A 23,571-nucleotide genomic window follows, 5' to 3' on the forward strand; every position below is an offset into this window, starting at 1 on the left:
TTCTATAGTATAACTATATTCCCACACTGGAGTGAGAGATCAGCAAAACATTTTTAATTGATTATTAGACCAATTCTTCGTAGCGTCATGTAGTTTAGGATGGAATCAGTCATACCTGGAATAAGATCAAAACCAGGATACTGATGGGTATGTGAACTTACTGACATTTTGTCTGTGTTCTTTATTGTCAGAGAGGAAACACATTTCAAAGCTCATCTCTCTGTTTGCTGTACATTCCTTAGAGATCACAGTTAAACTGAACATATTGTATAAGACAATGTCACATAAAACTGAAGCAGAGTGAAATGAAGGAAAGCCATTTATATACAACAGACACATTTGCTTGTGGTAATTAATTACTTTTTCATCATTCTTACGGGAATTATGAGTCTTTTGTGCCAGCAACTGAAATCTGTAGAAAACAAAATTTCTTTTGGAAGAAGATGGAACGAAGAGCCAATGAGGTGAAGCTGTGGCAACAGAGATTTAATTATGAAATCAAAGTGAATGCACCAGACATTAGAAATAAATTCTCTTTACATGAGACCTGAAATAATTCATTCTTGTATTAAAAAAAATCAATTTAAACCAAATACTGTTGAGGAGTTACTGAAGACTAAACTAATACTTACTTATCACTGATGCACTCAGGATCATGCAGTCACAGAAGTACCAGCCATTCAGACTTCTTTTAAGGCTATGTTCTTTTAAATGCACCAAATGTTGCTAAATAGATTATTTCCTGTTAATCAGAAGTAATCCCACTGACACCTGGTGCTTATCAGTAGCCTACATCACAATGTACTGGCGTGAATCCATCACCTAAGAATAGATCACATCACTACTGTGTTATTCAACCGGGGGTGGAGAACAAAACTTATTTATTTTCATGAAGATGTTCAAAAGTATTGCTTCAAGTACTGAAAGTAGCAGATCATCTTACTCACATTCATATACATTTTGACATTTTAAAGCTAAAGTATTACTCTGTTGTCATTTTCTGAATTTCCCATTACATACTGTGCAGGCAGGTGCTTGGAAGATGGGATCATCCACAGGGTGGGTATTTCCGTTGCATGCAAAGCAGAAGCAATGCATGCAATGTTCTGAGAAAGGAGATACTAACATGTGTTCCAGTCTACTCCAGTTACTTTAGTGTGTCTGTCTTCTTCCTTTCCTCTATGTTAGAGTGTCTGTTTTATCTCTACTTGCATACTGTCAATGTCACACAATCATGTCAGAGCAGGAACTACATGTATATAGTGAGCTGGTGGAGGCTGATTACTTGTGTACGCCTGAATTTGGTCATGTTGAACTCTTAGCAAGTTGTACGCACACCCACATATGCGCACACAAAGACAATTTAATGCCTGTTTTCCTCACAACTGATGCTAGTAATAGACATTACAGGGTCACAGGGGGTGATCTATGATGTCATGAAAAGTTAAATTACCATAATGTGTCTGAGTTTCATAGATACCCAGTGAAAACAGTTTAATGGTCTGTCTGGCAGCTGTGGTCAAGCCTCAACGAAGGCTGTGGCTCAGCTGGTGGAAACAGGTTGATCATATATGATCCTGAGCAAGGCCCGAACCTCAATTGCTCCCAATCACAGTGGTTAGGCCAATGCCTTGCATGGTAGCTTCCCAGCATTGGTGTGTGTGTGTGTGTGTGTGTGTGTGTGTGTGTGTGTGTGTGTGTGTGTGTGTGTGTCTGAATTGATGAATGGGTGCCTTGGATAAAAGTGCTATAATGCAGTCCATTTACCAAAGCATCCCCATCCAGATATATTAGAAGAACAGAGAATCTATTCAGACTTTATCTGTGAGTGCCACCCTTCATTCAGGCTAGTGCAGTTTCAAGTGATTTACAGATGACAAACTGATAAGACAGCACAAATAAAAACAGTGAAACAATTTGAGACTAAAGAGACTAAATAGAGAGAACATATTTTATATTGATCAGTTACTTTGTGGCTGCAACAGACAAACGATCTCTGAATTTTTCTTTAAACAAGAGATAACACTAAATAATCACACAAAAGTTGGCTATACTCCCAGCTCTACCTAATCAGCATTGATGAGATGCTACCTATTCAATCTAATGGCATTGCCTTAATTAATGCAAATATGCATGTACTGTCAAAGTAAATTTTTAGAGTTTTATTGCAGTCACATTTGCAGAGAGGAAGATGCTGCAAACACTGCACACATTCTGAAAATTGTACAGTGAATATTCATAGTTCTATCTATCTATCTATCTATCTATCTATCTATCTATCTATCTATCTATCTATCTATCTATCTATCCTATCCACTATCTATCTATGTATTGAAATTAAGCAGCAGAGGCGCTGTTTCCTTCCTAACGTCGTTCGGTGACGTCACACGTATTCAGCCGAGCCGATCCAGCCTACACTCTGCCGTGTTCATTCTCAGGCCGGGTAGGACCCAAGCAACAACACAGCTATCGGTTCAACCTATGAAGATTGGGCTTTTACAATCGCCATCCATCCTTTGAGTAGACAAGATTTTGTGGAAATATATCACTGTCGCTAATAAGAAAATACCCTAAGTCGTTGAATCGGTGAGTTATGGACATGGATGGTTGTGCTACATCTCCAGTTTTGCTTGTCTACTCCGCTGCCCAGTTTTATTGTTGCTTTGTTCTGGGCAGCAGCCATTTTTAATCGCCTTGTCCTACATTCCCATCGCTGTGTTCAGACCGTTCTGAAAGCCAAGCTAGGTTGAAAATGTTAGCTTAGGTTTCAGTGTTTGGTTGAAATTTGCACTAAAATACAGTGTGTTTTCTCATGTCAAACACAAATGTAAATGCACTGGAAACCAGCGGCCTGTCAGGGTTGTTTTTGGATCACTAGACTGGAAGTTTAACGGAATTGGCGTTTCGCTAGTTTCGTACAAGCTGCGATTGTCGATTGCTAGCTCATGCTAAGTTAGAGCAAGTGGCTGTGTTTTGTTATATCTGCCCAATAGCACAAACAAACGAGAAATAGCAATTTTCCTTGTATTTCCACAGACTAAAATATGGAAATGATCATGATGTACAGCTCTTCAGGACCTTGGCCACTAGCACTTGATGTTTACATAGCCATTTTACTATAGCCACCAGCTAGCATATTTTAACAAGTGGTGGTCACCAATTACACCAAGGGTCCTTCTTAACGTTTGTGTTGTTATGTTACAATTTAAAACAATGTTGGATTATACTCTTTAGAATCAGATAGAAAGACCGCGACCGTTTATGTGTTTTATCTTAGCTACTCAGTGAAATAGGTTGTATTTTGTTTTCGAGCCGCGAACTGGCTGGTGTCAGTTTCATGTGCTGGATTTAGCACTAGCTTTCACTGAGGTAACGGCACTTATAACTGATGTTAACGTTAGAGAGGTCAAACATTATTTTGCGGAAAATGTATCTTATACATGTAATATATTCACTTTTAGCACTTATGTTATTTTCTATTTGTTGTCTGATGGAAATAACGTTAAAAATGTAAACAAAGTCAAGAAATTGATAACGTTAGCTGTCATTGCGTTAGCTTCCATGGCTAAGCTAGCGTCAACTAATTTTGTATTTTGGTGGTCTTTGTAGAAATTCTAGTTTTCTTTCTTAAGTTAACATAGGAGCATATGGCAGGATTGGATTTAATGATTACCTAAACCACCGTGGTAGACATATTTTTCTTAAGAAATCCCGGTAAAACGCCTATGCGGAGCTTTAACCGAGCGGCCTCCAATACGTTATTCATTGCCTGGTTTTCGACTCAAACGACGATATTTATTTGCATAGGTTTGTGTATAAAATATTCAAAACAGCAGCTGTGGACGGTTATCTCTTCGCTAACGTTATATCAACCATGAAAGAGAATAATTTTGCCAACTTTTTAATGCGTTGTGTCACCCTCTACATCTTTTCGCATATATTGTTTTGATAGTTTGATTAAGCAATCACTTTTGAAATCTGAGCGCAAGTAGCCATCATTAATATGTTCACCTTTAAGACCATGTTTGGTCATATAATCATCACAATAGTAAACCAGAAAAAACACTCCAACTGATTTGATTATCTTTGTCAAACATATTTTACTAAAGATAAAAATAATTTGATTGCTTATGTATAACACGTTAAAATAGCTTGTGTTATTGCTCTAGCTAAAAAATGTCACTTGACTATTTTGTCAGATTTAAGTTTATATAATGGTAAAAAAACAAAAAGAGGAAACTTTTCATAAGTTTAAATACTTTATCCAAAAAAAAGATACCTGGGTTTGAATAACTTTGAAGTGGACAGCAGATAAACATCAGTGAATTGCATAATTTTGTTTATTCACATGTTTTGTGTATTTCTGTAATGTTGTTCATGTGATTCAAGTATGTCCCTTTATGGTTTTGTCAAATGTGACCTGTTCATTAAGCACTAAGCTTACATAAGCTCAACCTGGTGCTTGAAGGACACGGTTCCTAATAATACATATGAGCCACAAGTCAAATTAATTTCTACAAACATCACATAATTTCTACAAAGTATCTCAGTAGTAAGGGAAGAATAGATGGAAATGAGTTTTAACCAGGAAAGAGAAGGGATTCTTGGCATGGCAACATCATGACGCTTACTTCCTGCCAACAAGAACTTTGTCCATCATACTTAATTTTAGTGTGAATAAAGTATTAAAAATGTCAGGTGATTACTCATTTAAGGTATAAGCAGTGGAGGGAAAATCCACTTGTAGAATCTTGAAATTAGGTCAAAATAAATAATCTGCCATAGTGAACATTAAGCAATTATATCTTGCTCAGTCTTACTTAAGAACTTTTCATATGAACATATGGAGGACAGCATGTCTACAGCACTGATTTTAATCACAGCTGGTTGCAGTAGTTAAGTGCACTTTGTAAAAAACAAAATACCACTAATGCTACACAAAGAATTGTGCCTCTTACTTGTCTGAGGACAAGTTGGATGTGTCTCTTGCCCTCAGGTCAGGATGTGTAAAAAAACAAAACAGACAAATGACAGTAACTGCTTCAAAATAATTATTGATTTTTCTCAACATGTTGTATACCTGAACACAAAAGGTATTTTTTCATGTGGTTAGAATACCTGCTTCAAGCCATGCTGTGGGTCACTGTGCTTAGAGCCAACATACCACAAATGGTTTTCTGTACAACTGTAATGTTGCTGAGGTTAGGCTGAAAACGCTTATGGTCTCTGTGTGGCCAAGGCCATGACATACGGAAGTACTAGTGCCGACAAAGGATGAATGCGTCACCTCACATTGGCTCACATCTTTTGTTAAAAGTTGCACATGGACACATTGCAAAAACTACGAGGCGCCCATCCGACCACTAACATGCAGGTGCATACTACACCTGTGTAAGGAAACTGGTCAGTTTTTTTCTAATTTAAAAACAAAATGGAGAATCAATCAGAACAAACTATCCAATCATACTTACCCCAGTTTTAATCTGTTCGGATAGCCTCATCATATGCTGACTATACAAACAGAGCATGTCTGATTTAAAACTTGCAGCTGGTTTCATGAAGTTTTGCTTTGCCTTTCTTTGCTTTGCACTGTTTTTTCCAGACCATGCTTTGCTTGTGGAAGAAAAAACAAAAAAACTTAAACTTGGGTAAAATACTGATTCAATTGTTTGGACTGAAAAGACATTCAGAAAGCACTCTCTAATCTTCTGCACAGCTGCACGTGCTTAACTGGCACTGCTAACTATGTTATGCGCATTGCTTGGAAGTTGAACTCTTAAGTGTCAAACTGCCTACACTGCACGACAAGATAGTGAACATTTACTTGACTCTTAATTTTAGCTGCTGTGCTTTAGTTTCATGGGTAGATTTTTATCAGCTGTAGCTAAACAGACAGGTAACCACAATCACAAAAAAGTTTTATGATTTAATGCTGCCATCTCAGTGCTATGGAGACAAGTGAAATTTTGTTTGTGATGCTGAAAGCTTGGAAAATGACATTTGTGACCTGAAAAACACTATTGCAGCTCAGATATTTTTTGAAGTTTTTAAAAACAAATTCACAAAAAGCTGTTTTCAGGTCTTTATTGAATCTTGGTGGAATTTAGGGTCCGTATTTAAATAAATTGTATATCTGAGCATAGTGTGAATTTAAGGTTCATTTATGGATAGCTTTTGGGTTAATATTTGATCAGCAGTGTTTGTTGGCTACATGGTTAAGCCCACATAAAATAACTGGTATAGTTTCTTGACTCACCCTATTGTCAATCATTTGGTCTTACATTTTAATTTATTTTATTTATGCTTAAAACTTTGAAATTGTGACTTTGTGATATCTAGACTTAAGGTGGAAATTTTCTCTTCTCTTGGTAGAATCAGAAGGCACTGGGAAGAGGCGCAAAGAAAAATTTCCATACTCGATGACATTACATCGCAATGTCCGATCGTTTGGGGCAAATAACCAAGTCCAAGGATGGGAAAAGCAAGTATTCCTCACTCAGCCTATTTGACAAGTACAAGGGGAAATCAATAGAAACTCAGAAAAACACAGGTACGGTGGATTTGTTTTTGTTTTCTCCTTTTGCTTACCTTATATCAGTTACCCTGTTTCAATAGTTTTTTTAGTCTCAGTTCCCTTGATTTATCTACTTGTGTTTTCTCTCCCAGTAGTTCCGCGACATGGCTTGCAGAGTCTTGGCAAAGTGGCCACAGCCCGGCGCATGCCCCCACCTGCTCACCTGCCGAGCTTGAAGTCTGAAAACAAAGGAAACGATCCCAACGTGATTATTGTGCCCAAAGACGGTACAGGATGGGCGAACAAGCAGGAACAAACCGATCAAAAGAGGTAAGGGAAAGAGAACGTATTAAATACAGCAAACTACCCTCTCGTGTAATCATTATGTCAAAGTTCAGATAAATCAACTTTGATACAAGTTGTTTTTTTAATTAATTTATACGCTAAAGTAGTATTCTGACTAGTTTTTGGTTTTCAAACACAAAGATTTTGTACACAAGTTAACTACACTGGGTGCAGTGTAGAAGCACATCTCGAGAGACCCTCTCTCAGTAGCATCAGGAAAAGTTTTGAGCTTTGTAATAGTCTGCTGTTACAGCCGATAGCTTATACGTAGAGATAGTTGTTGCATTTACTCCTGCTCAGAGGTCCAGTATATCTACAAATTAGTCAGTATCTGCAATTTTCCAAGACTACCTGTTTTTCTTTTTCTTCTTTCATGTTTGTAGTTCTATTGCATCAATACCACAGCTGCCGGAGTTGCAGCCGCAGCTGGCTTTACAGAAATCTGTCTCCAATCTTCAGAAGCCCTCACCGGTAGCCAACCAGGAGGTGTGTATGTGTAGCTATAGTTATGTTCAACTTTAGGGCATTCTTTTGGTGATTTTTACCACCATAAAGATTTTGATAAAACTATTAATGCAACTATTGGAATTTGACCTTGGTTTTCTTCATTTTCAGAGCACAAACACAGGTGGACCAAAGCAATGGGCCCAGCTAAATGGAAAGGCAGTAGAGCAAGATGGTGAGTCATCTCAAATTTATCTTAAGTTGAGAGTTGCATTAAAAATTAAATGACATGCTAATGGTAAAGAATATGCTCTCTAGATTGTGACCCCATATTTCTTTCCCAGTTAGTACAACAGTCTTCTGTTTGTGTAAGTGAGACAAACATCTTTCTTTGTGTTGCTTCTTTTAATGCCAACATCAGGTTCAAGGGCCTCAAACCGACTTCAGCCCTTCTCTCACGAGGAATTTCCCACGCTGAAGGCAGCTGGAGAACAGGACAGGGCTGGCAAGGAAAGAAGCGGCTTCGATCCGTCGTATGGGCCAGGACCAAGCCTCCGCCCCCAGAGTAAGTCTCAACTCTCAAGAATTGGCTGGCGGTCTCCAAGATAAGCTAATGTCTGCTGGAAAGCAAATTATTAAATTGGCAATGAGATTTGTGATCCTGTCTGGACACTAATGATACTGTTGAAACACATTGTTGATAAACTAAAAAGAAACAAAGTCCAGTGGTAGAGAGACAAAGGGGTTACAGAAACAAACTCAGTTTCTATAACCCAGTGCTACATGTCTTTTGATATCATGTACTTGTGTATTTTTAAAGCAAGTAGAACTCCATGACAGACATGCTGACATACTTTTCACTGTCTCATCATGGAGATGAGGATAAAAACAGTGTTGTATTAGTTAGTAAATCTCCCTCCCCACTTCAAGATGTGACGAGCTGGAGGGAAGGTGGTGGCAGGAACCTTCAGCCCTCGTCCCTGACCCTCGGCCTGCCTGCAGATCCTGAGGGTAAGCTCACTGCCCTGGGTGAGACTGGCACCCCTCCAGCCTCATCTCACCCCTCCTCTGCCACCGGCACCACCTCTTCAACTGTAGTGACGGTTCAGTCACCAAGTGTTGACCCCAAGGAGCCTTCCCTACGACCCGCCCAGCCTGTCCGCAGAACAACCGTCCCTACTGCCTTGCAGTACCAGCTTCACCACACTTCAACTGCTGTCTACCATGACATGTTGCCCGCATTTGTAAGTACAACATGGCTCATATGACTTTCTCAGGCGCTTGTTCAAAAAAAGCTTCAAAGACCAGGTACTTGTTTTAGTTGTACATAGTCAAGTTTTGGATGAACTCAGAAACAGCTCAAGTCCCTTTGTTGGCAATTTGTATTTCTGCCATGAACACTTGTGTCATCCTGCTGTTTTCAGATGTGCTCTAAAGAGACACGTGAAGCCCCAGGTACAGAACATGTCCCTACCACCGTAGCAGCCCCGGCCCGATTTGACAGCAAACCCACTTTTAGACAGAGCTATGCCAAACCCGAACTTGTCAAGTAAGTACATTCACAATGTGAGAACAGTTTGACTAAGATGTTGTGGCATCTGGCAATTGCTAATGTGTCTTTTTACCATCTCTAATTGCAGTGGTGATGTGAGAAGAGAGAACCGCTTTGTGCGCGCTCCACCTCGACTCTCCTCTCAGCCTATCCGCAGGCCTGGTGACAGACCACTACGCCCAGCCATCATTAATCCAGAAGACCTAAAGGATCTGGATGAGCTTGACAATGACTGTGAGGATGGATGGGCTGGTCAGTATTTCTTAGACTTATGTAATTGCCTCCTGCCCTCTCTTTTAGTTAGGCCAAATAAAATGGTGACTTTGGTTTCAGCTGCATTAAGTTTCTTCGTCAGCTAAGTAAGCTACAAGATGAAAATATTATCACTTGCTCTGGTTGGCATGGCAAGGTGACTTGCATTTTAAGGATTTCATCCAGCCAGATAAATGTTTCTGTGTTTTCTTTTTTGAGTGTATGGATTTATTCAGACATAGATTTCTGCTTTCTCAGCCGAGATTGATGTTGCCTCTACTAGTTTTGTAGTCTATGTTCTTCTTTCTTTAACCTGTAATTTTCTTTAAAAACCTTCACAAGTGCATCACATGCATTGCTCTTTGCACTCTCAAGATCAGTGAAGGGAACTGACTTTGCCTGCTCATATATGTACTGCTTGTATCATACCACTCTGTATAAATCCTAATTGTACAATAAAATTCAAGTCTGTGTTGTTAGTAAGAAGTAAGGACATACAGATGGGATACCAGGGCCTGTTCCCAATGGTCTACATCCAATGCCGCACCACACTTGCTGATGGTTTGTTGTTTTTCCAGGACTCCATGAGGAAGTTGATTATAGCGAGAAACTCAAGTTCAGTGATGATGAAGAAGAACACTTACCCAATGATAAAAACAAGATGTGGTGAGATCTCTTTCCTCATAGCTCATTACTCATCTAAACACCCTTGTTAAAGTGTTTAAGTATTGTCCTTACTTAAAGGGTTCTTGGTTTCAGGACTGAATGGGAGAGGGAGAGAGAGAACCTGCGTGACTGCCAGTCCTCCCTAAGTTCAGGTGAGGCTTCTTACCCCCAGGAGGGCCCTGAAGAGAATTATTCCTACCAACATCATCATCAAGAGCCTCCCAGGAAGACCAACGGCAGATATCTCTCAACGGACACCCAGGTAACCACACACAATGTTGTGTTTTCCATCTTCATTCATCCTCTTTTGAGATTACTTTTCTAAAATTAACTCATTATGATGTTACATTTAAAACACATCTTGTCCTTTTATCCCTCTTTGACTGGAGAATAAAATAACACTACAGAGCATAAGAATATCAGTGCGCGTTCAAGAGATGGTCATTGAGATTTGAGAGAGATGACCTTGCAGTAACCATAGTGATATGTGTCTGACTATGTTTTACTTGCAAAGCCTTTTTGCTTGGCAAGTGAAAAGGATGTGATAGACACAATGGAAGAACAGATTATGCATCAGGTTTTCGGCCATTTTCATGTGGGAAAATCTGTCAGACTCTTTGCCTGAACAAGTCTTCAAGGTTTTTAAGTTCTCAGTTAGGGTGGGTGGACTTGGCAGATTGAGTAATTTATGGTATTCTTAAGGCCTAGCAATCTAAGGTGCATATTATGTAATGGTTATTTTCCAAGTATAAATCTGATGTTGGACCTTAGTTTCTTGTTATTCATTCCCATTATCCCATGTTTCTATAATTTAGAGGAATGCAACATCTTATATACACTTTACTGAAAGGTTAACATGAATTGAACTTTCAGGATTCGTTTTGAAGAAATGGACATGGGTTTAGTTTTCTCTGATAAAAACGGTAAATTAGAAAAAAATTGTTAAAGCCTTTTCTTTAAGGACACATTATTGATAATCTTTAAATATACTTTATTTAGTATATATAGGATAATTTTGGCCAAATTGGTCAAGGAGACACACCCTCTAAAACAAAAAATAAAACCTTGCATTTTTGAGGGTTTAGTCCTGTGTTTTCAAAAACAGAATCCATTACATATATGAACTGCCTCTGTTCCATCTCCAGGCCCAGCAGAAAAACCAAGGTGAGCCACTGGCTGACCAGGAAGATCACCGTCAGTCGCAGACTCAGGCTCCTGCTAGGGCAAAGTATGTGTCACCCGAGTTGTCAGAGGCTGTTGAGAGAGCCCGCAGGCGCCGGGAGGAGGAAGAGAGGCGTGCCCGTGAGGAACGCCTGGCTGCCTGTGCTGAAAAGCTCAAAAAGCTGGACGAGAAGTTTGGGAAGACTGAAAGGCAGATGTCAAGGACAGAGGAGGGCCAGAAAGAGGGAGATGGCAAAGAAGTCCCACTATCCCCAAACAGGGAACAAAGTAAAGTCCACCCTGAGAACTGGCAATACAGCACAAAAGGTAAAAAAGAGAACTGCAAAAACATTTGCATATTTAGGCCTTCATATTTTATTTAAGTTATGAGCACTATTGAAGAATTAAAATTAAAATTCTGGTCATTTTTGCAATCAAATGGTTCTAGATGGAAGTGAATGTCCTGCAGACAACTCTCCTGGCCATAGTTACCGTGAGGAACATGGCTTCTCTACCTACCGCGGCAGCGAAGATGATGGACAAGAGCCCTCCTCCCCCTCAGGAGACTACAATGCACGTCATGCCTCCAAACCCATCCCACCTCGTTTTCAAAAGCAGCCACAGCACCACCAGCAGCAGCAGCAGCAGCAGCAGCAGCAGCAGCAGCAGCAGCAGCAGCAGCAGCAGGTGAGCGCCAGCTGATGCCCCTTCTAACCAATAAAGTCCTAATCCCAGACTAATGCGTCAATGTATTAGTGGCTGCTTTGTGAGAAGAGGGCTTTCAAGAGTTCACAGAAGCAGGGATTGTTTTTTAAGGTTAAAGTCATCAACATGCAGACATGAAAGGCAGTGAGCCTTGTGTAGGGTGTTAACCTATTTGACTTTGATTGGATTATCCATTGTTAATTCTTATTCGGGTTTTTTTGAGCTAATATCCTTTGGTTCTCATGTATGAACAGGAAAATGCTATGCACAAAGGGTAGATTGAATAACTTTGCTTTTCATTTCATCTTAATAGGTGTTGTTAAGCTTAGAGTGGCTTGTTTCACAGAGGACATGGCCCAGTAGGAAAAGCACAGTTGTAATTAACAAAGGTGTAACATTAGCAATGGTTCTATCTTTAATGTTATTAAAAACACCTGTGCTTTTCCTGCAGTGTCTTCTGTGAAAAGGGCCTTTTGCTAGACTAGTCATTTTTTTCCTTTACTGAGAACAGCTACTGTGGCAATGAGCATGCCAGGGTCTATAGTGTATGTTAATTGATGTGGTATTAAGTTTAGGTATGTATTCTACAGGAACAAGTATACAAGATGCAGCATTGGCAGCAGTCTGGTCACCCTGCCTCGTCTGGCTCAAGTCATGGACAGCGAGGCTACTATCCCCCACATGTCCTTGGGTTTGACCCTCGCTGGATGATGATGCCGCCCTTCATGGATCCCCGCATGACCCAAGGACGATCTCCTGTGGACTACTACCCTAGTGCTGTCCACTCTTCAGGTGAACACTTATTTTTTTAAAAAGAGCATTTACCTTCACATCTGAAATAAGATGGTTTGCATGGAAAAACTCCCAATTTTAATACTGATTGTTTTCAGCAGGAATGATGAAACCCTTGATGCATCAAGACCACTTGAACAGTCCTGGTTCTGATGAGGGATGCCATCCCAACCTGCACCAGGAGAGAAGAGCCCCTTCCACTGAGCCATACCCTATGTGGAACCCAGATGGCTACCCCTTGCGCAGTTTCACTCCACCTTACCAGAGACAGCATGAAAGCTCAGATAGTGGCCAGGCAGATGACAGGTCAGTTTGTGTGTTCAAAAATATTTGAGCCTTGGAATTTTTCAGGCAGTCTTTCATATTTTGATTAAAATCTGTCAACTTTCACAAAGCAGGAAAACTTGCTTAGTGGCATAGGCTTGTGGGCTTGTGTCTGTGTTTGCCATTCTTAATCTTTTTTGTATCTCCCCTTTTCCACAGAAGTGATATGGCCTGCTCCCAACAGGACTCCTATGAAGAGAGGGCCAATGAGTGCTTGACCCACCCTCAAGATGATCTCCCCCATCATGCTTACCAGAGCCGAGGTCCAGACAGAGCACATCATGACCAAGGTTTGCTGACTACTGCTCAGAACCACCCCCAGAATCATGCTGATAATGAATACTCAAAACAAGACTGCAGAGACAAACATCTGAAAGATGGCCCTGAATCTCATGATGAGACCATAGATGGCTCCAAGGAAAATTGGAAAAGAGATGGAGGCCAGAAACAAGATGGAGGACTTAACAATACTCAAAACCAGTGGTCTGAACCCAGTTCCAGCTCTAGTAGTAGTGTCAGCCAGCCATCTGAGACCAGTGGGCGTACCTTGATTCGCAGAACTGGGCCCATCAAGAAACCAGTTCTCAAGGCACTCAAAGTGGAAGACAAGGAGAATGAGAAGCCTAAACCTGAGCCTGAGGAGAAGCCTGTCCCCTACCGCCTGGAGAAAGAAGTTCTCACTAATGTTTATGATTTGAAGAAAGATATCCAGCCTGCCAGTAACAGGCGTGCAGCCTCACCTGTTGTTGAGAAACAACCAGAAGAGAGGCAGCGTCAGTCACCAGCTCCCACCAAAACAGAGAGGCCTTTGAGCACCCACAGTGATGACTCTCCCAAGGAGAGCACCTGGGACAGTGGCAAGGGCCAGTCACTTAGAGATAGCCAAGAAAACCGGGAGCCCCAGGCACCACGGCGCAATAACTGGATCTTTATTGATGAAGAACAGGCCTTTGGTGCAGTCAGGGGAACAGGAAGAGGCCGCAGTCGAGGCTTCAGGGAATTCAGCTCTAGAGGTGGAACCCGTGGTGGCAGAGGTGGAGACAATATCAGAGGAGCTTATAACAATAATAACAGCAGTGGCATTGGCGCTCAGCGGACAGGCAGAGGCCGAGCACCAACTAGGGACCTTGTCAAGGTGGAGGAGTTCCAGAGGGGCAAGCCCCGGAGACGAAATGTCAGCGAGACCTTGAGTGAAGCCTCTGAGTATGAGGAACTGCCCAAGAGGCGCCGCCAGAAGGGATCTGAAAATGGAGATGGTTACACAGAGTCTGGAGAGGTCCGTAAAGCAGACAGAGATTCTTGGAGATCCAACAAAGTGTATACAGATGACCAGACAGCCACAGATTTCAAAGAAAAGACCAAGGCCAGCAGGGGTTTTGGGGGTCGCACATTGCCTCCCAGACTGAATACCACTGGAGGTTACAGTCGAAGCTTTGGAGGCTCCAGGGATATTTCCACATGGAGGGGCCGTGGGCCACAGTTTGGCAGCAATGGTGGTTCCATACAAGAAAATGGTTATGGTCCTGGAGCTGAAACTATTTATTCCCGTAGACTTCCTGTCGAACGTGAGACTCTCAAGTACAACCCTAAATTCACTGGCTCTTTGATGGAAAATGGCACAGAGGACCGAGAAGGAGAGTACTACTTTGACAACGAAAACCCTGACAGGCAGATGCTAAGGAGACGGCGTCCACCCCGTCAAGACAAGCCTCCACGCTTCCGTCGTCTACGACAAGAGCGCGAACCTGGTTCAAACCAGTGGACAAGTGACGAGTACGTAAATGGGGACTTTGCGAACCCCTGGCCTGGACGCTCCAAAGGCAGTGGGGAAGACAGCTGGCCTAGTGGCCACTATTCTGGTGGACGTTCTAGCCAGCATGGTCAGGTGGAGGAATGGGAGACAGGATCAGACAACAGTGACTTTGGTGACTGGAGAGAGAAGCGAGGTGGAAGCGGAGGCGCGGCTACACAGGGACATGGTGACATTCCCTCTGACTCAGGCCACAGTGAACCAGGCTCTGGCGAGAAAAGGGAACTTTCCAAGAGAAGCTTCTCCAGTCAGAGACCATTGGTAGAACGGCAGAACAGGAAAGGGGAGCCATCGCTGCTGGAAGCAAGCAAGATGACACGTACACCTGATAATCCCCCCACATCCTCCTCTAACAGGAGCGACAGTTGGCAGAATGGAGGGACTTGTAAGAGGTGAGGTGAATAATAGAACAAACTTTAAGTTGAGGTTTATTGTAGGTTATACTATCCTATACCCATATGCATTGCTCCTGAGAATGAAGCATCCTTAAGATGAGCTTGGGAATTCATTAATGCTCTAGTGCCGTGTTTCAGGCCTGGTTGTTATAGTTGCTTAGAAACCAACAACATAGTGTGTCTTCTTCCTATATTGTTTTGACTTAAGTGTTCTCTGGCTTGCCCTCTCTCTATGACAGAAATGAACACCAGTGTTTGTTTTTTGGCTCACCTTAATTTGAAGACAATTCTTTATTACAAATGTATGAAAGTAAGTGCAAAGAGAAACAGTGTAATTATTCAGTAACATATCTACCGTTCATTTTACCAGCACTGATTATTTTACTGGCCCTTGTGATATTGTTGAATTCTGGATTACACTGTGAACGTCTGTTTTTTACTTGTTCCAACAGGTAGCTTTTGAGATCATTTTGTTGCAAGTGGCAAAGGTTCATGCAAAATTTCGGTGGCCTCCTGGGTTCAGTTTGGAAGTGCCACGTGCTATTTCCACTTGCTCTACCAACAGTTGTGTATTAGTTGACTACAGCTGAGCCACTCACCTATAGATAGTTTGTTCTGTCAATGCTCTTCCATTTTGCTCCATTCTTTAAGGAGGTAGTAGGTGTACTACTGTTTCCCCTGCAGTGAAAGTCTGAGGTACTGAGCACTTCTCACCATGCAGTCAGTCTCAGATGAGTACGTAGCTCAGTTTCATTGGTGAGATGAATGTGGGAAAGGCGCCTGTGCCTAACAGAAGGATTGGCAAATTGAACAACACTGTAGATTTTCCACTGCATCGCCCCTGAGCCTGAATTTTAAGTAATCCTGTTTGTTTTTCTTCTTATTCCACCTGCTATTTGTCCTTTGCTGGACTTAATTGGCTAACTGAAAAATATATTTTTTGCCAAATTGACAACTGCCCAAAATGAATTGGACCACAGATTCTCAGAGGTTTTGTTTAATTTTGTCACTTTTTTATGTTGATGTTTTAGCAGTGCTCAGAATACCCAATTAAAATCCCTTTGTCTCCCCCTTTTCTATTTTCAGCAGGAGCCCAGATGAGTCCGGCCCAGTCTACAGCATAGAGCAGCCGGAGGAGAGGGAGCCCAGTGAGCCCTCAGGGAAGAAATTAGACAAGGAGCTGAAGCCAGGACCTGTCAAGACAGACTTAGCTGAACCTCTGTCCCAGTATGAACTCAGCAGTTACCCAAGTGAGTGCAGTTTTTTTCATTAATGTTTTTGTGTTCTCCATCTTGATAGAAATAAAAAAATCCCTGGACAATTGGTGCTCCTACATTTCTGAATTTCTAAAAAAATCCTGTTTTGTAGTCGAGGGGGATGCAGGGGGACCTGTTTCAAATCCAGATGGATACCAGGATGCCTTGTCCAAAAAGCAAAGACGCCCACAGGAAGATGAGAGGAGGAGGAAGGATCAGGGAGCTACTGTAAGTTAAACATATGTTCAACATATGCTCAGTCCTCCTGCTGAGAATGAACAAAATGTATGTAGTTTGTTAAGCCTTTTCTCATTGACTTGTTAGGTGCCAGTGAAGAACAGGACAATCACATCCAAGATACCACCACGCTTTGCCAAAAAGCAGGGAAGCATGAGCATTGAGCAACCTGAGGAGGCGCTTTCTTCCAACAACCTGGGAACTGAAATCTGGGAGACCAACAGCTCAGGTAGTAGACGGATCCAATTTTCTTTCAAGTAGTAGTTCTCACTCCTTTTGTTTGTTAAGCATATTTGCTTAATTACTGCAGAATATTTCTACTAAATTATCAGAATTTACCTTTGTAATATTATTGCTACAGGATTGCTTCAATATTAAACAGAGAAACAAGTTTCTTAACCTTTATTTTGTTATTTTTGGGGACAAAGCAATTATGTAGGCTTATCATTTACTCTAAGTTTCACGTTAAAATGACATTAAAACACACAGAAAGAAGAGTTAGGAAGTAGGAAGTTAGGAAGGAATTATTTAAAATGTGCATTTCTTGTGAGTAAGTTTTATTTTTTTGTGAATGGGAATTTTGAGAAAAGAGATTGCATTCGTCACTAATGGCATACATTTATCTTTTGCAGCTCTTTCGGTCCAGTCTTCAGGGGGAGACTCATGGACTAAACAGGTGTCTTACACTGGGAGCGAGCCCAACTCTGAGGTAGTACAATGTAGTTGCTCATTGAAACGACCACATATACTGCAAATGCTCTGTGTCTGCATTGTATGTCTTCAGTTAAAAGTATTTTCTTTTTTTTCTTTTTTTTGACATTTACAAATAACAAATTGGTTGCAATGGAAAAAGATTACTCAAGAAACATGAACAAATTAACACCTTTCCTTCTTCTTGGCCAGGACTCTGATGCTGGACCAGAGCAAAGCAAAGAACAGCACAAGCCAGGGCCCATCGGAAATGAACGCTCCCTGAAGCATCGCAAGGGCTCAGAGGGTGTTGATCGTCTGGAAGGTGGCCCCATCACACCAGTCAATGGTGTGGACCTCCATGTGGACACTGTGCTGCCCGTGCCTCCTATTGAGTTTGGTGTCAGTGCCAAAGACTCTGATTTCAGCCTACCACCAGGCTCTACCCCAGTGCCAGTGTCAAATCCTGTCAACAAGCTTCAGGACGCACTTACCACCAATGTGAGTGATTTTTATCTGTACTTGTGGTGTCTTGTAAATTAAACAGTTATAGGTGATCGGAATGCATGAAGGATAATTACAACCAAAATCAATAATAAGATGCTTCAAGGACATTTTAGTAATGGAAGAGTGTCTTTTTGTGCTTAAAAACTAGAGATATTGACTTACAACTTATAGATCCTGAACTTTTATTTTAACAGACTGCTCTCAATCAGAGTATCCCCATGCTGCGCTCCAACCACCTGCAGCCTGGCATTAACCTCAATCCCATCTCCTTCCCCAGTGCTGACCTCACTCTCAAGGTATTTGAATTACAATCCTGTGTAAACGTGCTAATTAGTGTCTGTTTAGGCAATCTTTTCCTGTATGTGGAAAAATATAGTGCGAACATCAAGGCAAAACTGACTGTGGTATCAAAACATGCTTATCAACTTTAAATGTTTGTTTTCTCCAGATGGAATCAGCACGCAAGGCGTGGGAGAACTCCCAGTCTCTCCCTGAGCAGGGCTCTCCTGGCGGAGGTGCTTCAGGTGCTCAGCCTCCCTGCAGCGTTGGCTCATCCAGTGGTGTCAGCTACAGTTCTTTTGGAGGAGTGTCCATGCCTCCGATGCCTGTGGCATCCGTAGCACCCTCCATGTCCATGCAAGGTAAACATTTCTTTTTCCCCGTTTGATGAGGGTTTAATCTTTGAGGAGAACTAAACTTAAAAGCTGTTGTTTCCTCACCATTCTCTAGGTAATCATATTCCCCCATTGTATCTGGATGGCCATGTCTTTCCAAGCCAGCCACGCCTCGTGCCTCCCACCATGACCCAGCAGCAGACATACCAACAGGTAGAGATATAAACACATAAACAGACAAGCTTGTTTGTGTATCAGCAGAATTGTCCTTATGTTACATTTGTTCATCCATTCAGGCGGCCGCAGCTCAGCAGATTCCCATCTCTTTGCACACGTCTCTTCAGGCTCAGGCTCAGTTGGGGCTTCGAGGCGGTCTACCTGTCTCTCAGTCTCAAGAGATGTTCAACTCTATTCCCCCCTTCAGGTACTACATGGAATTCACACTCGTCTCGTGAAAATGGTTCACTTTAGTCATTATCTGTTCAGCTTGTGTGGAGTTTAATGTTTTCTTTTGTTCATTCTGCTGCTCCGCTTGGTCTTCCTCTTTTCAGGTCCCAGGTTTACATGCACCCCAACCTGTCACAGCCCAGCCCCATGGTGCTGTCAGGTGGAGCCCCTCTCAAGGGGCCCTACTCGGCTTTCCCTGGCATGCAGCCCTCAGACATGGTCAAGCCACAGTCAGGCTCACACTACCAGCCAATGAATGGCAGCCAGCAACTAGTCTATGACAGCCAGATGAACCAGGGGCCTGGTATGGGGTCCTCCCAATTAATGGACTCTCAACTCATCCAGGTTAGTGGGTTTCACAACAGCTCAAGATACTATGTTCCTGTTGGTGTATTTTGGGATTTTTTCAGAGATAAACAAAAATCTTTCTTTTCACCAGGTGACCATGCCCCTACCTGGCTCTCAGCTGCGCTATGGCTCAGCTCAGCAGCATCTCATCCTCCCACAGTCCATCCAGCTGCAGCAGGGACAGAACCTGTCAGTGGGAGCCCCGCGTCGAATGCTGCCGCCTGGCTCCCAGCCTGCTGTCATGACTGGCAGTCGAGAGGTGTGACTTATGGTTCTAATGTTACTCAGCAAAAAACTGTTAGAATAGTGCAGACAAATCTGTACGGTACTGCATATTTTTTTAAATCTATAACACAGTGGTCCACAATTGTTCATATGTATTGACAATGTGTCTTCCTTGCTTTCCTATTATCAGGGCTCGCAGATGGAAATGAAAGGCTTCCAGTTCTCTGATAAGCCCAATCACTCCCCAGGCATATCTGGAGGATCCTACAGGTGAGTGGAAAATACTTGTTCAATCACTAGGAGGTAATTGGGTAGAACTGTATATATAACTAACACACCACTTGCAGCTTTATTAACTTTTTTTTCTTTCCTCCTTTTCATCAGGCCTGGTTCTGCCAGCCCCAGTGGCAAGCCCTCTGGTCCTGGGGGCCCTGTAGGCCCCCTGCCAACACATTTTACTCAACAGGTATTTATTTTTCACTCGATTATTTTGAGATTTATTTACTTTAAAGGGTAATCAGGGCATTTTTAAACTTGGGCCAATGACAGAGATATTCCACCACCTAAGGCTAGAGAGTTCGGTATATTAAAAGCTGCTCTCACGTCCATCTCAAAATGATGGTCCTGGGTTCACTTCTAAAAACTAAAACTGCAAAAACCCCTAACAACAAACCTGTGAGTGAACTCAAGTATTTGGACCAAATCTGAAAATGCCTTAAGAAATTCAATACTAGCATGCTAATTATTCGTGTTTTCATTTATTTCCCACTCCCTCATCTACTTCCCTTCCCTCCTCCTCTCCCATGAGCAACAGGTCCCACCTGCTCAGGGCAGCATGGTGATGCACATGCGGCCCCCCACCACAGGCCCTTTCCCCAACCCCATCCAGAGACCAGTCATGCAGGTCAACAAGCCTGTCATCATCCGCTCCCCCCCTTACCCTAATCCTGGCCGTGACCCTTCCCACTCCACCCCTCCCTCGGCCCCCGAGCCCCCTGTCAAAGGGCCAGAGGATGGCATGAAGGTGAGCCACCCACTGTAAATATAGGTAATTTAATTTAATCAATTTTCTTTTTCTCTATTTGAATTACTTGTTGTATGTTTTTTTTAGCGTGTGCCTTTGACTTTTAAAGTGTACAGTTCTAGTAACCATATCATAAATGTGTTGATACAATACATTTTTAGTATTGAAAGACTTATCTGAGATAGTATAATTCTATACTGTTTATAGCATTATTATTAATAGTTTGTCTATAGAGTAATCTTTATTGTTCTCTGAAAATGTTTCTCAAATATGTAATTTTCATTTGAACATTTCTTTCTTGTTACAGTAAATACTTTAGCATTTATAGATATAATTACAGATGAATGAAGGGTTTTAATTTTGGATAATCTAATGCTAATAATTTAATTTAAATGACTTGTGTGTTAGTAAACTAGTTAACTAGTAATCAGCAGCATGGTTTGGCTGAGTATGGCGTTACGGAAAGCTAGGAATCTCTGTTGCCTCATAACACTGCTGTTAATAAAAGTGATCCAATGCAGTGAACAATAGGTAATTGCCAACCAGGTGTTTTTCCAGAGCATAAATTGACTTTTTTGGATGAAGTAACCTGTATAATTGTGAGAAGCTGCAAAAGAAGGAAATTGTCAAAAACGTCTACTGTTTTAACCAGATAGCTGAGCATCAGCCTTGGACTATCCAAACAAGTGTTTTCTGCATAAATGTAAAGCTCGCCAGGCCCTGCTGTAGATCTCAGTAACCCTGCCTTCTTTTTGTGCAGAATAAAACCATACGAGAAGTGCGCAAGGCAGTGGGTGAGGGCAAGACACCATCTGGGGGCATGACCAGCAAACTCCAGGAGCCCCTACCCTCTACAGGGCAAGCCAAACCAGCACGCACTGGAGCCATTAAACCCCAGGCGGTCAAAGTAGAGGAGGGCAAGGCATAACAATGGACCTGAAAATCCTCATCACCACCCAGCCTGCCAACACAACGCCCCTTGACCAATGTCTGAGCCTTCTGAGACCCATCTTATCCCAAGGCACCGAGGCAAGGGGCTGACATGCAGACATCACGATGAATTACCCCTCTTGAACTGTCAGAACTGGACACTATTATTTCACACCACGTATAGAGATATATAAATATATTATAAATATATACATAGACACAAACAGTCTTTTAAGCAGATCTCTTCAAGGTCCTCTTTAATTTATTATTAGTCACTTTTAAGGGGAGATTGGTAAAGATAAAAGATATTTCTGTTTTCTTTTGTGTTTCTCCTCGAAGCGGGGAAAAGGAAAATGGCCAACTCAGACAGATGGTTCATTTTTCATACCATTTTGCCAAACTATTTACTCCCTGTTTATGGACTATAACCCTTAAGACCAGGCAGACACTTGATAAATCTCACTATGAGAAGCAAAGTCTGTTAAAAAATTTTTTAAACAAATTTGAAATGCAGTGGGGTACTTGTTTGTCATTTTTCATTGGCATTTTTGCTGGTAAATAAAGTTTCAAGTCATCACCCATTAATCCTATTGGTAAAGGACTTCTTTTATTAATGCAGGAAATATCCTAACTCCAATTTGTGGACATCATTGCATGTCAACATGGCAAAAGTCAAGTGCATCAGCCTAGAATTGCATCTTCTGGGGTTCCACACCCAGCCCATGAACTGTGGCAAAACTTAGACTGGTAGAATTTATTTCTTTTCTTAAAACTCTGTTCTTTGCTTTTACATTCTGTTGCTTGCTCTCTTCTGTCTGTAAATTGAAACAAAAAGGTGGACATTGTACCAAAATCATGTTGCTTCCATGGGAACTTCACTGGCATTGATACAGCGTGTGCATGTGATGTGCTGAATGTGTGTAAACTTGCAGGACTCCTGCCTAGAAGCTAGCAACATTTCACAAAGACTGTACCTGAACTCAGCATTCATTATGCTGCCATCGACTGTATGGATTTTGATAAACCAAGCTGGCAACAATTTTGGCCTCATTGTGAAGTTTTGTGTGTGGGGTGGGGAGGTGCTGCATTCTCAATTGCTGTAAAGGACCCCCCCGAAATAGCTGATTGAAATGTTTGCTTTCTTATCGCTTTGTTTGGGTTGTAATGAATCAAACTGTCTGTTTATGAAGATGTGATATAAGTGATAATTTTTACATCCCTCAACCTGGGGCAGTTTGCTTTTTTTTTTTGTTTGTTTCTTTTAATGCTCCTGAAAGACTTTGCTCTCTAATTCCGTTCATATCCCACTTGACAGTACTGTGGGGAATTGTGAAGAAACAGACTCATCACCATTTGATTATTCAGCATCTGGTCTCTGAGGTGGCACTAGCAATAAATGCAGCCTAACTATAATCACAATCAGGGTCCAAAAAACTTATTTTTTCTGTTAGAAGCTAATGATCACAAATGAGGGGCGTTTAGCGTTGCTTGCTGAAATAAAATACGATCTTTGCTTAAGCTTTTTTTGTGCGCACTGCAGTTCCAGTGGACTACGAAGGACTTTTAAAAGTGTTCTGTTTGAAAATGTGAAGCTGTTGGATTCATCATTTATTTTGTTTTTTTGTAATGGACATTCATTTTGAGACTCACAATGCCAATGTCATAACTGGTTAAATGTTACTGCTTACTATAACGCTCCATGACACTACAAAATGTTGCGATTTATCTTTATGACAATGTTTCACTGGTATATATGTATATGCATACTTAACTGTACAGTCGAGCCTTGTCAGCGAGGGGAGGCTTAAACCCACATTTCATTTTAGATATTGTGGCACTATAAAGGAGTTAACGTTGAAAAGGTCACTGTGTTCTCAGAATGGACTGCTTTCACTTGTTGATAGGTTTATTGGGCTTGGAGTGTTTTTGCCTCTTATCCCTTACTGCAAAAGATCTTGATGCTTCTCATCATTGTACCTGCACCAAAATGTTGCCCTGACTTTTTTTTTTGTACTTTTAAGATGCATATTTCATTTTGTCAGAGGACCAGCGCTTTCTACAGCTGATCCAGCATTCTATTTATCCTATCTGATCTTTATCCTTTCAGATATTTGGTCATTACTCTCCCTTGTTAAAAAAAGAGCTTATTGAAAGAAAAGAAATAAAGCAGTTGTGATTTCTTAAATGTACTGTTGATTCTGTATTCTCACTTTGTCATATTAAAATCATGCATCAAATTCTTGTGAAAGATATTGTGGGGAAATGATTTCAGTCTTGGGACTGTTGGCTGAGGCTTATAGGACATGCAGTGTCCTTGATGGGAGGTGCTTCCA

The 23,571-nt window shown here is 41.5% G+C and overlaps 1 protein-coding gene across 4 annotated transcripts; it reads left to right on the forward strand.

Annotated features, from left to right (window-relative positions):
• The first annotated feature begins 2,455 nt into the window (after positions 1 to 2,455).
• prrc2b (proline rich coiled-coil 2B) lies at positions 2,456 to 23,469 on the forward strand. Of its 4 annotated transcripts, none has more exons than XM_022768044.1 (31): positions 2,456 to 2,586; positions 6,373 to 6,550; positions 6,667 to 6,844; positions 7,243 to 7,345; positions 7,475 to 7,538; positions 7,725 to 7,868; positions 8,234 to 8,547; positions 8,728 to 8,852; positions 8,944 to 9,107; positions 9,686 to 9,773; positions 9,867 to 10,035; positions 10,919 to 11,261; positions 11,383 to 11,621; positions 12,230 to 12,431; positions 12,530 to 12,737; positions 12,915 to 14,957; positions 16,047 to 16,210; positions 16,329 to 16,444; positions 16,541 to 16,682; positions 17,086 to 17,162; positions 17,357 to 17,644; positions 17,845 to 17,946; positions 18,099 to 18,291; positions 18,380 to 18,477; positions 18,561 to 18,688; positions 18,816 to 19,056; positions 19,151 to 19,318; positions 19,475 to 19,554; positions 19,669 to 19,750; positions 20,099 to 20,308; positions 21,069 to 23,469. In XM_022768044.1, the coding sequence occupies exons 2-31, from the start codon at positions 6,436 to 6,438 to the stop codon at positions 21,234 to 21,236; spliced, it is 6,756 nt and encodes a 2,251-aa protein (XP_022623765.1). In that variant the 5' UTR covers positions 2,456 to 2,586; positions 6,373 to 6,435; the 3' UTR covers positions 21,237 to 23,469. The 4 variants fall into 4 exon arrangements, with proteins under 4 accessions (XP_022623765.1, XP_022623766.1, XP_022623767.1 ...); XM_022768045.1 differs by having other exon boundaries at positions 12,533 to 12,737; XM_022768046.1 differs by having other exon boundaries at positions 6,670 to 6,844.
• The last annotated feature ends 102 nt before the right edge of the window (positions 23,470 to 23,571 follow it).

The sequence above is a fragment of the Seriola dumerili genome, unplaced genomic scaffold, assembly GCF_002260705.1.
Source record: "Seriola dumerili isolate Sdu_G_001 unplaced genomic scaffold, Sdu_1.0 BDQW01001389.1, whole genome shotgun sequence".
Classification (NCBI taxonomy): Eukaryota; Metazoa; Chordata; class Actinopteri; order Carangiformes; family Carangidae; genus Seriola; species Seriola dumerili.

What these genes read in the sequence shown, in the direction of transcription:
- prrc2b (XM_022768044.1), top strand. Translation starts at nt 6,436, where the DNA reads ATGTCCGATCGTTTGGGGCAAATAACCAAGTCCAAGGATGGGAAAAGC. An exon ending in AGGACGCACTTACCACCAAT is followed by an intron (nt 17,645 to 17,844) that starts GTGAGTGATTTT and finishes TTATTTTAACAG; the next exon opens with ACTGCTCTCAATCAGAGTAT. An exon ending in AGCAGCAGACATACCAACAG is followed by an intron (nt 18,478 to 18,560) that starts GTAGAGATATAA and finishes TCATCCATTCAG; the next exon opens with GCGGCCGCAGCTCAGCAGAT.